The sequence below is a fragment of the Bombus fervidus genome, chromosome 4 (assembly GCF_041682495.2).
Source record: "Bombus fervidus isolate BK054 chromosome 4, iyBomFerv1, whole genome shotgun sequence".
Taxonomy (NCBI): domain Eukaryota; kingdom Metazoa; phylum Arthropoda; class Insecta; order Hymenoptera; family Apidae; genus Bombus; species Bombus fervidus.
In genome coordinates this window covers 4226333-4238570 of record NC_091520.1, presented here as the reverse complement: position 1 = coordinate 4238570, position 12238 = coordinate 4226333, and the positions used below count along the sequence as shown (strand labels likewise).

At 26.3% G+C, this 12238-nt stretch overlaps 4 protein-coding genes across 6 annotated transcripts in view; 2 read left to right on the top strand and 2 right to left on the bottom strand.

The window, feature by feature from the left end:
• Positions 1-5000, top strand: part of Samdc (S-adenosylmethionine decarboxylase) — a 28504-nt gene extending 23504 nt beyond the window's left edge. The window contains exons 3-6 of the mRNA XM_072001426.1: positions 3204-3330; positions 3895-3997; positions 4118-4401; positions 4480-5000. Of these exons, the coding sequence (XP_071857527.1) occupies positions 3204-3330; positions 3895-3997; positions 4118-4401; positions 4480-4782 (817 nt within the window). The 3' untranslated portion in view covers positions 4783-5000. The remainder of the gene's footprint in view (positions 1-3203; positions 3331-3894; positions 3998-4117; positions 4402-4479) is intronic.
• On the top strand, positions 4789-7682 carry LOC139986239 (uncharacterized). Its single transcript, XM_074111673.1, has 2 exons — positions 4789-5185; positions 5396-7682. The coding sequence occupies exons 1-2, from the start codon at positions 4789-4791 to the stop codon at positions 5701-5703; spliced, it is 705 nt and encodes a 234-aa protein (XP_073967774.1). The 3' UTR covers positions 5704-7682.
• On the bottom strand, positions 7679-9051 carry LOC139986241 (uncharacterized). Of its 3 annotated transcripts, none has more exons than XM_072001432.1 (3): positions 8826-9051; positions 8146-8499; positions 7679-8071 (listed from the first exon to the last, which is right to left on the bottom strand). In XM_072001432.1, exons 1-3 carry the CDS (start codon positions 8863-8865, stop codon positions 7866-7868), a joined length of 600 nt encoding a protein of 199 aa, XP_071857533.1. In that variant the 5' UTR covers positions 8866-9051; the 3' UTR covers positions 7679-7865. The 3 variants fall into 3 exon arrangements, with proteins under 3 accessions (XP_071857533.1, XP_071857534.1, XP_071857535.1); XM_072001433.1 differs by having other exon boundaries at positions 7679-8038; XM_072001434.1 differs by lacking the exon at positions 8826-9051 and having other exon boundaries at positions 8146-8494.
• Positions 9052-9583: 532 nt separating this feature from the next.
• Arpc2 (Actin-related protein 2/3 complex, subunit 2) lies at positions 9584-12209 on the bottom strand. The gene is made up of 7 exons (XM_072001427.1): positions 11840-12209; positions 11304-11397; positions 10920-11019; positions 10635-10836; positions 10331-10551; positions 10017-10218; positions 9584-9938 (listed from the first exon to the last, which is right to left on the bottom strand). Exons 1-7 carry the CDS (start codon positions 11911-11913, stop codon positions 9911-9913), a joined length of 921 nt encoding a protein of 306 aa, XP_071857528.1. The 5' UTR covers positions 11914-12209; the 3' UTR covers positions 9584-9910.
• Positions 12210-12238: the final 29 nt, after the last annotated feature.

Genomic DNA, 12238 nt, shown 5'->3' with positions numbered 1-12238 from the left:
GTAGCTGTAATTATTTATTGAGCGAATTATTTATTTACTAATAGCGAACGCGGCTGATTTCCCAGAACCTGAGATCTAAACATTAAAATGAGTTCTCCATTCACGAGCGGACTGTTGTAGAGTTTACTGCATTATGAGTCTGGATTAATTAATTGACATTGCATTATATAATCATTTAAATTATGAATACTTTTAAATTACACTCCCATAGACAAATAACGAAATGCCATTTTTTTATATAATCTTTATCAAATTTGATTATTGCTTTCTTGTTATAATTACTTCATTATTGCAATATTATTACTACAATTACCTTATTATTACAATAATCTTTTGTAGTCTTAAATGATCAAGACCAAGAATAATGTTTGTCTTATAACAAGAGAGGAACAAAGATCTCTCAGAACATTTCTAATTTCAGATTTAATAGAAAAGTAAGGATTTTCTAGGGCAAAGTTTAGAAACTGCAAAGAATTTAGAGAAAATGGAACTTGCGAGAAACAATGCGACATTCGGAGAGAGATCAATACTTTATTCATTTATATTTCCATGTTATCGTACTTGAATCAGTATCACAGTTATCTCGTCTATGGTCACTATACTTTAACGTGTTAACTTATTATCACGTTTCGTTTCGACTAATAATGTGACTTGTGTATCTTTATTTACTCAGAAAATCTAGGGTCAATGTCTATACGAAATACCAATGATAACCCGCAAATAATATATGTATAGTAAATTCTAGAAGAAATCGTGATATTTGTATAATCAAGTGGAAGTTATGAACGCGACCGTAGTAAAAATACGATTTGATCAAATATTATCAAATAGCATAAAATAGGTTTATTCTAAATCACAAATAATATATAATAGTATATATACATTAATATATATATATATATGTTATGTATGTATTATATTATTCTATTATAATATATATATATATATATTTATAGACCGCGAATTATTATGCATTTATAAAAAATTAAAAAGTGCAAAACTATATATTGGATTGGCAACTAAGTGATTGCGGATTTTATTATTACCATCTAGTGACAAAATCCGCAATCAATAGTTGCCAACCCAATAGAATACACATAATATAAAAAAATATGTAAAATATCCAAAGTATAATGCTTTCTATAATATTTGGGAGGTAAAATAACTTTCTACTGAGATTCTACTTTCTTAATTATATTCTCAAATAATAATAATTAGATTCATACTAAATAGTCAGATAAAAGTCAAACAATAAGAGTTAAATAAGTATAGTTAGGTAGATAGGCAATAGCTGAGTTAATACTACAGTTAAATAGTCTGGTAAGAAGAATGTGCACATATATGTATCTGAAAGATACATGGTTTAGAATGCAAGGCAAATAAGAATAACAATTGTACACCGAGTTCCTTTTCATTGCCGGGAGACTGAAAAAATAAATTATTATTATTATTATCGTTGTTGTTGTTGTTATAATATGCATTATTATACATACATGTATACGTATATTTTGATTTCAGAGTCAGACTTTTATTAAGTATTAAGTCATATTTTTCACGCTTTAGAGGAGAGCAAACGAAAATTGCAAAAAAATACATATGAACTTAATATCATTATTATACTATTATATGATCTTAATACACTCTAACTCTGGATTTCAGATATACTTTATGTTTGAAATATATTATGATATATTTGATTAATCATCGTTACAGTTGTTTTCTAAGTATTTTACGGAAGGTACATAAGCATATTTTGTCTTACTTTATTTTCATCTAATACCATCTAGATCTGAAACTAAAAATAATATTACAGTGGAAGCCAAGTAAATGTCTTTTAATAACCTTCATTCTTTGATAACTTTTAATTCATTATTTATGCCAAAAATGCTGTTCAAAAACAAATCAAAAATACAATTTCAGTAAAATCCTTCAAATTCCTTCGATTGTTAATTTTAAGCGAAGTTTCTCTTCTCTTCATTCCTGTTTTGTATCCTCAGTGCTCAGCTTTAAAATCTTATTCAATTTAAAGGAAAGTAATAAACTTGTAATAAATTTCAAGCTTAGCTAAGCACGTGTATTTTGTCGTCATTACTCCTCTGAAATATCGATTAACGATGATGTCATACAAAAAGGCGTAATAAAGTAAATTTTGTAGTTGAATTCGAAATGTTGCTCTAAGTTCTAAGTAAATGTTCATAATCGCTAAATAATAAATATTTAAACAGTTATGTAATATTATTTAAAATTAGTTTATTCTAGTAACATTAATTAAAGCTTTCTTTAAGCTTATTAAGAAATAAATAAATAAAAACATATTAGTTCTAGAATATTATATAATATTAGTAAATTTATATTTAAATGACTATATTTTTGATTTAAAAAATTATATGTATAGGATGTCATATTTTAGTTTCCTTAGATAAGTATTTCGAAAATTATGGAAGATACTGAAATATGTTTTGGCCAAAAATTGTAAGAATCAAGGAAGGTAGATCATGGTGACATTTATTTGACCTTGAGATAACCTTGAGAAATTCTGCTAAAATAACAAACTGTTAACATAATCTTTCTCTCTTGATATCCTCTAACTTGTCTGAAGCATTTATTATAGCAAAATAATTTAAGTTATAATATGAGCCATTCAAAAACTAAATTAGTTAACTCCGTATTTAAAAAGTATAGAAATGTGATAATGTTACAAACACTGTTCTTTAAATTTACCTTAGAATTTTGCTAGTATTTATGTTATCTTGCCATGAATGAAATTGTAGAAGTAAATCATTTGGTTCTTAAGATTGAGTGTTAATTGTGTACTTATATAATAGAATTAAGAAATTAATAAAGAGTAGAGTTAATCAGTTTGGTTTCTGAGAGACTCATATATGAAATCACAATTCTGAGGAAATGTACATTTACCTTGTATTCAATCTTACATTTTGAGCATAATTATATAAATCAACTTCAAATAATTACATGAACTTAGGAATAGATTATTATAACACCACTTAAAATGTAAAAATTAAATACCATTATTTATATTTTAATTTATAAGAAAAGATTGAAATATAAATAATATTAGCATATAAATAGAAATATATTTGATATAATTTTAATATAAAGAATAAATTTTGCAAATAAAATTGATAATAAATCGTATCTAGAATTAAATATAAAATATTATAAGTATTAATTTTATTTTACAGTGAAAGCAGCATGTTCCTATCAAAGCGTAGACTTATCCTTAAAACATGTGGCACAACTACCCCTCTTCAGTGTTTGGAGCCCCTTTTGGAACTTGTAAAAGAGTATACTGGCTTTGAAGAAGTAGAGGTATGAAACTTCTTCAGTATTTTTCATTATTAATTAATTTTTTTACTAATACAAAAATTAGAAAATTTTATAATTTCTTAAGTATAGCTTATTAATTAAACAAAATATATGTAAAACGTTATTTTTATAAAAGAAAATATAGAAAATTATCCATTTTACTGACATATATGCATTATACTGCAAGAGCAATGTATTATAAACAATTATAATTTTTGTTTATAATCATTACCATTTAAGACAAACTAATTGAAGTTGAAAGTACTTGGCTATATAACTTGACCTAGTGCATGGATAAATGATGTGTCTATATATAGGAAACCTCTAGTATACAGGATACATCTCTACCTCTTGGTTTATTGATCTCTCCTACTCACGATATAGCACATGACAATACATTTGTCCAAAATTATTTCTAATTTAATGCTTCTTCTCTTTATATCGTCTCTAAATATATATTCCAATCTTTTATTTTATTACTACGTATGATCAAGTTATTTATATTTAAAAAAAAAAAACAAAAAATATTGAAATATGGATTATATAAAATTATAATTATTGTTTCAGAATGTATTTTACTCAAGAAAAAATTACAAGAAGCCAGAGTTACAAATATCCCCGCATCAAGCATTTGAAGAAGAAGTTGCTTTGCTTGATACATTCTTCCCTGGTAAGAATACTTTTTATGTTTATGCATTTAGATTTTGTAATATTGTATAAAATAAATGTTATAATTATGATGAAGAAAAGGTTTCAAGGAAAATGTAATTTGCTATAATTTTTTTTCTAGCTGGGGAAGCTTATTGTTTAGGCTCTGTAGATTCAGATTGTTGGTATTTATACACTTTGAATAAAGAGAAGTCTGTAGATGAACCTGTAGAACCAGATCAAACTTTAGAGATCCTAATGACTCATTTAGATCCAGAAGTAATGTCTCTTTTCACTAGAGATGTATGCTCCTCTGCAGACGAAGCAACTCAAAAATCAGGAATTGACAAACTTATTCCAAACATGATTATAGACGATTTTTTGTTTGAACCTTGTGGATATTCAATGAATGGAGTATCTAAAAATGTAAGTATACTTGCTGGAAAGTAAAAAATTGACATTATATAAAGAATACATATAGAAGTAATTATATGTATTTTACAGGGAAATTACATGACTATTCATATTACACCAGAGCCAGAGTTTTCATATGTCTCATTTGAGAGTAACATTCCAGAAGCATCATATGAGGAAATAATACGACGTGTTCTAAACACTTTCAAACCAAAAAAATTTGTTGTGACCATCTTTGCTAACAAAGAATCAATCGCTGCTACTTGTCCACGTGATTTAGAGCAAACTGATTATTTGAAAGGTTCTGGTGATTGGCTACGTACAGATGTGCAATATTGCCGCTTCAAGAATTATGATTTGACCTGTGCATTCTATTCAAGATTCCCAAGCTGAGGGTTCATGGACGCTTCATTTGGACCTAACCAATTAGGAACTAATGAAGCGCTTATTAATACTTCTATCCGTTCTCAAACTTCCTTTTCTTTTTCCAATTCCATAAATGAGGCAAACAAACATAATCAGTCTATAAAACATATATTAAAATCTGAAAATATTTACAAAGAACATGATCTTGTATCTACTCAATATATAAAACATAATAATGAAACAAATCTTAACGAGTGCACTATACAAAATTCTATAATTACCCAAGAAAAAATTATTACAACACCCACAAGTCCAGCAATTACATCCACTCTTCAGTCCATCAATCCCGATGTATCTATAAAAGATAAGCATTTAAATACAAACAGTAACGATTGTCACCCTCTGCAAAATCACATGGATATTAATAGAGGTACTAATTCCTACTCTGTGCGATCAGTATCGTCACCGCAATTAACAATTAAACCCCTTACACGATCAAAAGTCTATAGAAAAACGTCTTTAAAATCAATGAATTTATCAAATTCTATGTTAGATCATAGTGTATTTAATCATCGTAAAAGTAATTTGACATCAGAAGGTCGTGTAATCAATATTTCTAATCGTTCCATCACCTCCACAGATGAAAAGGTACCTTTTTCGTGTGTTTCGGAATTGACTCAAGGAAATGACTCGAGTGATACAAAAAATAAATGGAATATGGGGGAGGTACATATTACTTGTAATCCACTTTCAACACCGTATCCGTATTCCACGCCACACCATAACATTATGAGCGAAACTGTAACAGAACCGCTAGATGATGAACCAAAAGGTCGAAGCTGCGGAAATTTTTTACCAATCTTATCGTTGATTCCACAAACAGTCATCAGCTTTCAATATTTAAGCCCGAAAATGAAATTTTCGTGGTGGAGAAATAAGATCTCGTGAAGGTACGCTTAAATGGACTATTTAGCGCAATTGTTGCTAATGGTTTCGTAGCGCAATTGTTGCTAGTGGTCCTGTAGCACAATAAAATGCTATTTGGTCAAGATCTATGAAAACCTCTTACCTCGTAGTGAGTTCCCAATCTTCATCAATTAGAGGTATCCTGTCATCGTTACACTTATATGTCAGTCAGCCTATACCTCTTTGTTACTATAAATAGGATCATACTGAAAGAACGCATGCAGGTAGATTTTAAAAGCATAGGTAGTTCCTTCACTCTATGGAAACGTTTTGCACAATGTACAACAACTTCGAATCCTTTAATAATATTGTCTATATTGTACATTACGCTTCTATTGGATCCTCTAGTCCATGAAGTTTTTCCTACAGTTTATTAATTTATAGTAGAATAAAACAGATATTCTTGCTCCATGTGGAAGATTGTCTTATAACTTCCTCTACTTATATCTCAATATTACTTATAGAAATTCATTTTAGAAAAAATCAATATGGATTATGCAACAGTATGGATCTAATTTCAAATGAGATACATCAGTAATATTACAGTTTCCTTAAATTTATTTCTATCATAAATGATTTTTGTTTGAGAAAGAAAAATATCTATTTAAGGAAAAAGTCCTCATCCTTTTTTTTTGTAAAAAATATTTTAAATCTTAAAAAAATCTTATAAAATCTTAAAAAAAATATTTATGTAAGAAAATATTTCTTTTCTATAAATATAAATATTAAATAAACCGCTTCTTTCTTAACTTAATGGATTATTTCTAAAACAAAATATATTAATCCATACGAGCTTTTAAAAGTATTAGACTTTTAAATGTCATGTTTCATCAGAGTATAATTAAAATATTCCATGTGAATAACTACTATATGTGATATTATTAAAAATATGGAAAATAATACACCAGTTGGTGCTGTACAATGTTAAAAATCTAGATTAATTCAATTTCCGTATTAAATTTAGTTTCATTTTATGAAGTGGAAGGAGCATTAAGGTAGTTAAAGCACTATGATTAATTAAATCATTCCTATATGCGTGTGTGTATAATATGTGCGAGCGATGTATGTATATATGATAAGTCATATTTCTTCTAAAAATTTTATTTCTCTATGAGAAATGTTTATATCTATAAAGAGACCATATTTCTAAAAAGATGATTAAAATTTAACTTTTATTAAACTCATTTTATTGAATATTCAGAATTTTATTAAAAGAATTCATATTTTGTTATTTTTTCTGCTACTTGTTTCTTATCTTAATGTTTTCTACGTAAAATCAATCGTATAAATTAATTTATAAACTTATATCTGGTTCATTTTATAATACTATTACTTATTTTTTGTTTGCCTGCTGATAAATAGGTTTTATAAGTATTTATATTCAGTTAAATTTTATAACATTTCCACAAGTTGTTTTAAAATTAAAATAGTAAATAATTTTATAATTGTCTTACGTATAGTAAAGAGTAAAGAAATTTTGGTTTTCAAAGAAGAGAGAGAAAGACAGAGTAAGAGAAGAGAGAGCGAAAGAGAGAGAGACAATAAGAATTATGTCTAAAAATTTTGTTTCGTATACATATAAGATGATTTAACTTTATAAATGTACTAGCATTAATAACTTATATCGTTTAGAAACAAACATAATAGTAACCTTTAATCATTAATGAAAATATAAAATTTGTACTGTGATTGCTTCTTGTTTTATGAATAATGTCTCATTTAAATTACATATAATTTGTAACAATTTATTTTATTTTATAACAGTGAGAAATCTGCACTTTTAACAATACTAACCATCTAATAATATAAGTAAATAAAACATAATGTGGTAGGTAATATACATTAGTCCTATTAAGTGCTTTCTAAAATGTATTATCTTTTGCTATAGATTATTGTTGCATGTACGATAACTTAATTTCTGTATTATATTCATAAAATAAAGATTATATTTAGTCAATTAACGCTGTATAGAATTTATTTCGTTTAATATTATTACAATGAATACGTAATTTAATTAATTACTACAAATTTTAACTGAAAACTTAATAATACTAACAATATTATTGTTTCAAAAAATTAACCATAATTGTAGATATAGTATTTAATATCAATGTTTTATAATAACACATTTATTTGTAAATTCATTAAATTATGCTGTCAACATTAGGATGTTCTTGTTTAGTAAAATGAATTCCACTGAATATTGCATTGAATCTTGATCGTAATCCATGTTGTATATTCTTATATGTTGCTTCTTGATGATCCTTTTGTACCTCTTGTACTTCCATATCAAATTTATTTTGAATTTTGCTTAATGCTAATAAAGAACAAATATGTGTATTTAAATTAACTGAAATAATAAAGTAAATCAATGAAAACATTATTAAGCGTTTTCTGTTACAACCTTGCTTTGGACTCCTTTACCTTTCTTCAAGTTCATATCATCCATTTCTGTATTACTGATTTTAGATAATTCTTGTCTGAAACTCTCTGTTATTTTTTTTCGAATATAATCAGCTTCTATTTCTTGTTTAGTTCGTGGCACTCTGAATCGGATACAACAACAAAGTCCAATCAATACACTAAGTAAAATAGAAAGTATTATGCCAGCAAGTTGCCAAACTCGAAATCCTGAAAATGCTTCATCTTCCAACCATTTTTCAACTTTGCCTTCAACACAGTCTCCAGGTCGTACTGCTATTTCATGAGGTGAACATGGTGGAAAGGATGAAGATAAAATTGATGCAATAGTTGGTTCATCCAATTCCTTCATAATTACTGAAAAGATTCAATCACTTAAATAAATTTTAAGAAGTAAGACATATTTAAATGGAGAATAAATATCATTGTTAAGTCATTATTATTAATATTTCATTTCATTTCTTTATGGTATTAATCACATAATTATATATCATGTATAATTATAAATGTAAACTTTAATTAAACGAATTTTTACATTAAAAAAGTAATGCAAAATAATATAAAGTTTGTTTCTAAACGCTATCAACGAAGTATTTCATTTAAAATTTTATATTAATATCACATTATAGTATATATTCATACATTTTAACTATAATAAAAATGGTTATAATAATCTATGGTACTTACATATTTTAAAAAATGTAATATAATCTGTATTAACATAAAAAATTTTTAATTCGCTTTCACTTAATCATAGGAATAATTAATACAATAAAAAGTTTTAAACAGAAAGGTAGAACAGTGTGGTATACTGCGTGAAAGAATACGTATAACTGAAATTTTAAGAGGCACATACTGTAGCTTTTATGTCAGTGTTAAATAAAGAGGTGTGGTTATTAATGAACACCCGTATTTGGCACTCCTAGTTTTCACCTTAATCATGTCTTCCAACCCTTACATCCATTTGCTAATTACAAATCAATAGTACTAATTTTCATAGTCACTAGATCAATATTTCCGATTAATACAAACAAAGGTTTGGTAATTACATCACTTATAGAATTAATACTTTTATTATCTTACAATTATACGTTAAAGAGAGACAATAAAATATAGCTAATAAAAATAATTTATCAAAAAAGACAGTGCTATGTTATTAAACATACAAATGATACATTGATGTATTACTTTATAAAATCCACGCGTTCCTTGTTATTTTAAACATTTTCGTTGTACGTGGAATTTATAGAAAATAACAATTTTCGTGAAATTAATAAACACAAAATATGTTTAAAAAAAAATAGAACATGCGATTATGTATCTTTGATCATAAAGCTTAATAGCATTAAGATCATATTTTACATGTAAAAGTAGTAAAACACAGGATATTTTTTAACTTTATTCATAAACAGACTATATATTCCCTGATTTCTTCGAAGACTTTATGCACTCTTGTAATATTACTTTAAGAATTTCAATATAAAATGGCTTTTTAATCATGCGTTTCGTTGCTGTACACACATTTTAAGAATGTTTACAGCAATATAGATTTTTCTAAAGATCATTGTACTGTTCAGAGACAATGAGTGGTAAGACTCAAAGACTGACAGCTTTTAACTCATTAATCTGATGAATTAGAATCTTTCATTACAAACAATATTTCTTGCCAGAAGATCAAAAAATTTCTAGCAAATCTATGAGATAAATGAGAGCTTTGTCATTTATCCTTTATTAAAACAATATAAGGAATATAATCTTATGTTTACACTCATTCCTTCCTGATAAACGTTCTACCTCTGTAAAACATAAAACATTTTTATATTTATTATCCTAATATGATGTATTCAGCAGCATATATTTTTTAAAGAACTTACGTAATGGTTTTCTTCTCAGTGTTTTTCGATTGAGATCTTGCTCTATTTAATATCTTTAGGAAGTCTGTTGTTTTGGTGCGCATCCTTGAGTGAATATAAACTTTACTATATTTAATATGATAATGTAAGTAATTTCTAAACATGTGTATTAAATCAATAGTATTATCACGAGCTTCTCTGTTTGTATGCCTTGGAAATAATACTGCAAAAAAAAAACATACAACAAATGAGATAGATAAATATGTAAGTTTTAATATTCTTTGCATGTTTTTTATGTTCTTTTAAAATTTAGTCATAATTAGATTTATATTTACCGAATGTAATGTATCCAATGCAGTCTCCAACAGCTGCCTCAGAATCTTGTAATTCTAATGGTGGTTCACGATGATTAAATAGAACTTGTGGAGCTGTGTGACTTGCGCGTCTTCCTTCTTTCAATTCTTGTAAAAATAACTTTCCAATAACCATATCATCTTCATCTTTAAATATTGTGCTAAATACCACTGTTACTCTATCACTTTTGGCTTCAACATACCTTTATGTAAAATATAAATTATAATGTATAAATTAAATATAGCTTACTTTCATTATCATTGCAAAATGAAAGTATATTCTTACATTGTTTCTTCGTCTCTATATTGAATTACTGCCCTTTTTTGTAACTGGGTACCTGGTGAATCATAATACTCTTCTTGAAAATCAAAATACTTCTCAAAAACACTGGCAAAACAGTGTCTTTTCAAGAGTGCAACTTTTTTAACTAATGATTCCCAATCTTCAGGCAAATTTTCCAAGTCTATTAATACAGAAACATTGTAACCTAGTAGTGGAAATACCAATATTATATTTAATAATTTTTGAATAACAATTTTAAGTACTTCAAATATAATTTAATTTGTTTACCATTTTCTGGAGCTATAAGGTAAGATCCGTATTCACGTATAAGTAATTCATCAGCCCCATGTTCTTGTAATTGTTTATAAAATTTAAGTAAAATACTTATCTGTAACAAAATGTAGAATGTTAACAAAAAAAAATCAAACACATAAAAACCAAAATATAAAGTAAAAAAATAAAATAAAGCACATTATATAAATCTAAATTTAATTATGATAATATTGAAAATGATATAAATAAATAATAATAATAAATAAATACTATAGTTATAATTAAATATAAAAAATAATACATCAATTTGATAATACTGTTACTATAAAGAGATGATTATATGAAAACTTATCATGCAATGAAAAGTACAGATATGATAAAGCTTTTTTTAAAACTTACTCTAATTTTTGACTTGTCACCACTTAAGTTAGAAATATGAAATAAAACTCCATCAAAATCTGCTATAACAACATCTGTGGATTCTGGTTTATGACTACAAAGAAAATATATCTTAATTGTATTAAATACAAAATTACAAATTGATAACAGGAAAAATTAATTACTTACTAATGTTATAAAATTATTTTATATATATTTTGGCTATATGTTATTTGTATGCATTATTTACATAGCCTCGTATGCAATTTTTAGTATTAAAATAATCAGATATATATATGTAAAAATGTTTAAGCAGAAAATCAAATGTTATGAACATCGCATTTTATATAAACACTTGTTTGACATAATGCAGAAATCTTGGATTTAAAACTGTTTGTTTTAATTTAGAAAGAAATATGTAATGCATATATTAAATATTCTGCTATAATAAACGTCACTAATATTTGAAACGGACACCGCCCTAACTTGTAATCCCTAACTTTATCTTAAAAATGTGCAAAATATCTTGACCTTAAAAAAGGAAGCACTTTACTTACCCCGACAGAGTATTTTTTATTTTGTTACTTAACGTTTCTTCTAGTATCCTATTGTGTATCTCTAACAAAATCATTATTATATCTTATATTAATTAGTTTTAATATTATAACACAGTAATTACTAATTATCTACTGAGGAATTTAACCATGTACACGATTCTGACTAATTTCTAATCTTTTCTCTTGAACCAAGTGATCGCAGGTTTAACATAGTCAGGTCACCCAACCATACGTTATATTGTACCACTACTAATAGCAATTGATTTATTGGACAACATGCATTATATGTTACTTTCTTGTTAAATATGTTAAAATTTCCATATTTCAGTCACTTTTATTTTGTATAAACATGTATAGTTACAAATAAACATTTTTATCAATTAAATTTAAAAAATGCAA